Source organism: Propithecus coquereli, unplaced genomic scaffold, assembly GCF_000956105.1.
Source record: "Propithecus coquereli isolate 6110/MARCELLA unplaced genomic scaffold, Pcoq_1.0 Scaffold8, whole genome shotgun sequence".
Classification (NCBI taxonomy): domain Eukaryota; kingdom Metazoa; phylum Chordata; class Mammalia; order Primates; family Indriidae; genus Propithecus; species Propithecus coquereli.
In genome coordinates this window covers 765,376-766,608 of record NW_012154173.1, presented here as the reverse complement: position 1 = coordinate 766,608, position 1,233 = coordinate 765,376, and the positions used below count along the sequence as shown (strand labels likewise).

Here is a 1,233-nt window from a genome sequence, read left to right as displayed (position 1 = left end):
TGGTGTTTCCCATCCTTCAAATGTTCAGTTTCCTAAATACATAATCAAAACACAATTTTCCCAATCTGCAAGGAAGTATGCTAAGAGTCTATAACTTTCAGAATCAGAAATTTCCTAAATCACATTAAAATATAAAGAGCATTTAACCCAGAGTATTAAGAGTTTAATTAGTCAGACTAAAAATACAAGTATCACAACACACACCTGATTCTGTTCTCTAAAGTGTCTATATGAAGTTGCTTCTCATTGAGTTGTTTCTTCAGTGATTCTACCTCTTTTTGTTTTTCAAGTAGTTCTTTTTGTAAACGGTAGTTAGTCTCTTCTAAAGTTTCACAGAAAGCCTTAAGGAAACAAAATCAAACACGTGCAGAAAAAGAATAAAATTAATTACCTATGTAGTATCTTTTTTAAGAGCCTTACTGAAGAGTCAAAGAACTTAGATAATCAAAATAATATGTTTACAACCCCAAATGATTTGTTCTCTAGCCTTATCTTTTTAGGCCATGCTATCTTGGCTTTCTTAGTTCCCATCCACCAGGGGGACTTACAACTACATGCAAGTCCTTTTTCTTAAGAATCATTACAGTAATAACGTAGTGTGCCTGAAGTGAGTATGTGATATCCCTGTAGTGTAGAATTGGGACAAAAATAACTCATATTTACTGCTTTAGTTTCTATTCTCCTCAATCTATTTTTGCCTAGTCCTACATGATTACACTTAAAAAAACACTGTGGCTATTGATTTCATTTGTATTAGCAGAGGAGACATACTACTGTAATAGCAACTTCCTTGGCAGCATTTTTGACATCGCTTGGCCCTTGTCTTTCCTTTCACCATATTCACTCAAAACTGACTGTTTTGTACTGTGTACTTTATACCCAAGATGCTAAACATAGCAGAAATAAAGACTAGAACGAATCAATGAAATCATACTACCACAAAGAATGATGCATGAAACTATTCTGGTCACCTTGATAAAGCTTTCAGTGTTGCTGGTCAATTTTTTTAATTGTTCTTAGTTATTATCTAGTGATAGTTATCTACCACTCCTCGTATCCTCTGTGACTGTTTTAAACCCTTATCTGCCCACTTGCCAAATACTCTACACTATGTTACTATTGCTTCTCCCGAGCCCAGTAGATGATCTTGAATCCTATACCAAGGGAAAAAAAAAATAATTAACTCTCAGAATCCTAACTATATTTGCATTCTATTCTTGTCCTCAAGAACAT

The 1,233-nt window shown here is 34.1% G+C and overlaps 1 protein-coding gene across 1 annotated transcript in view; it reads right to left on the bottom strand.

The window, feature by feature from the left end:
- Positions 1-1,233, bottom strand: part of SNX16 (sorting nexin 16) — a 44,775-nt gene that overhangs the window by 5,028 nt on the left and 38,514 nt on the right. Inside the window, exons 4-5 of the mRNA XM_012663095.1 lie at positions 549-624; positions 205-341 (exon numbers count right to left, since the gene is read on the bottom strand). Of these exons, the coding sequence (XP_012518549.1) occupies positions 205-341; positions 549-624 (213 nt within the window). The remainder of the gene's footprint in view (positions 1-204; positions 342-548; positions 625-1,233) is intronic.